Raw genomic sequence first — 1,432 nt, forward strand, 5'->3', positions numbered from 1 at the left:
CGGCGTGTCCTGCTGGTGCTCGCCCACCGCCGTGGGGAGGAGGGAACCGCTCACCCAGCCCGTGCGGCCTTTACAGCGCATGGGCTGGCCTGGCCAGGCGGTCATCAGCCCTCACACTGAAGGGTCACAGGTCCGATTCCCGGTCAAGGGCACATGCCTGGATTGCAGGGGCAGTGCCCAGCCCCGTTCTGGGCATGTGCAGGAGGCAGCCAATTGATGTCTCCCTCACATCGCTGTTTCCTCCCTCTCTTCCCGCTCGCTCTAAAACTCAATGAGAAAAGACCCTCGGGTGAGGATTGCCAAAAGCACCCCAACATTTGGCTGGAAACGGCCAGGGCGTTGGCCGAGCCCCCGGGCGTGGGAGAACTCTTCCCGTTAGAACAGAGGTTAGACCCGGGCCCAGTTGGGGACGGGGGAGCCGTGGCCTGAGCCTCGAAGCTCGGATGGCAATGAGTGGACCAGAGCTAAAGGGACCGCTCAGCGCGCTGTGCCGGGGGACGGTCACAGGGCCCCGCTGCCCCACCGGTAGGGACACGGCTCTGACCGACTCGCCCCCAGGAGGAACCTGTCCCTGGTGAAGGAGCTGGGCGACCGGGCGGCCCAGGGCAGGGCCTACGGCAACCTGGGCAACACCCACTACCTGCTGGGGAGCTTCGTGGAGGCCACGACCTTCCACAAGGAGGTGAGTGGCAGATGGCGGGGTGGGCAGCTGTGGGCGGCCTGACACCCACCCCAGGCTGTGTCCGGGCTTGGTGCTGGCTCCCGGGGCTCCCCCTCTGGACATAGACAGGGGCGGGCAGGAGGCGGCAGTGCTGTCGGTTCGGTCCCGGCTGCTCTGTGACCCCCGGCTGCGGTCGTCCTCAGCGCCTGGCCATCGCGAAGGAATTTGGAGACAAGGCCGCCGAGCGGAGGGCCTACAGCAACCTGGGGAATGCCCACATCTTCCTGGGGCGCTTCGACGTGGCGGCCGAGTACTACAAGTAGGCACCTCGCAGCCGGGAGGGGGGCCAGGTGGGGTCCCCGGCCACCCCAGGAGGGCTGACTGACAGCCGTGGGCCAGGCCTATGGGGCTTGGTGAGCGCCTCGTGCCCTGGCTGAGGGCCTCCCGGTGCCAGTTACTGGGGCGACCAGCCGTTCCCATATGGACTCGGGACGGTCAGGACCGTTGGCTCCTGGGGGACCCTGATTAGGGCCAGGACACTCGTTGGGCCATTGGCCTCCTGGTCTGAGTGGCTGTGCGGGGCCACTGGGCAGAGGCCGGACCACATGCACTGGGTTCTGGGTTGAGCCTGACGCCCCACGTCAGAACGCTGACCACGTGCTGTGTCCCCGGGCCCCCCGTGAGGCGACTGGCCGGTGTGGGCAGAGCCTGGTGGGGTGCCACGTCCCGACTGAGGGGGGCAGCGTGGTGGACGCAGTGGAAGGCGCAGTG

At 67.7% G+C, this 1,432-nt stretch overlaps 1 protein-coding gene across 1 annotated transcript in view; it reads left to right on the top strand.

The window, feature by feature from the left end:
• GPSM1 (G-protein signaling modulator 1) overlaps positions 1–1,432 on the top strand; it is a 13,957-nt gene that overhangs the window by 11,423 nt on the left and 1,102 nt on the right. The window contains exons 5-6 of the mRNA XM_015572356.1: positions 530–682; positions 865–981. Coding sequence (XP_015427842.1) covers positions 530–682; positions 865–981 — 270 coding nt within the window. The remainder of the gene's footprint in view (positions 1–529; positions 683–864; positions 982–1,432) is intronic.

Source organism: Myotis davidii, unplaced genomic scaffold (assembly GCF_000327345.1).
Source record: "Myotis davidii unplaced genomic scaffold, ASM32734v1 scaffold609, whole genome shotgun sequence".
In the NCBI taxonomy this organism is placed as follows: domain Eukaryota; kingdom Metazoa; phylum Chordata; class Mammalia; order Chiroptera; family Vespertilionidae; genus Myotis; species Myotis davidii.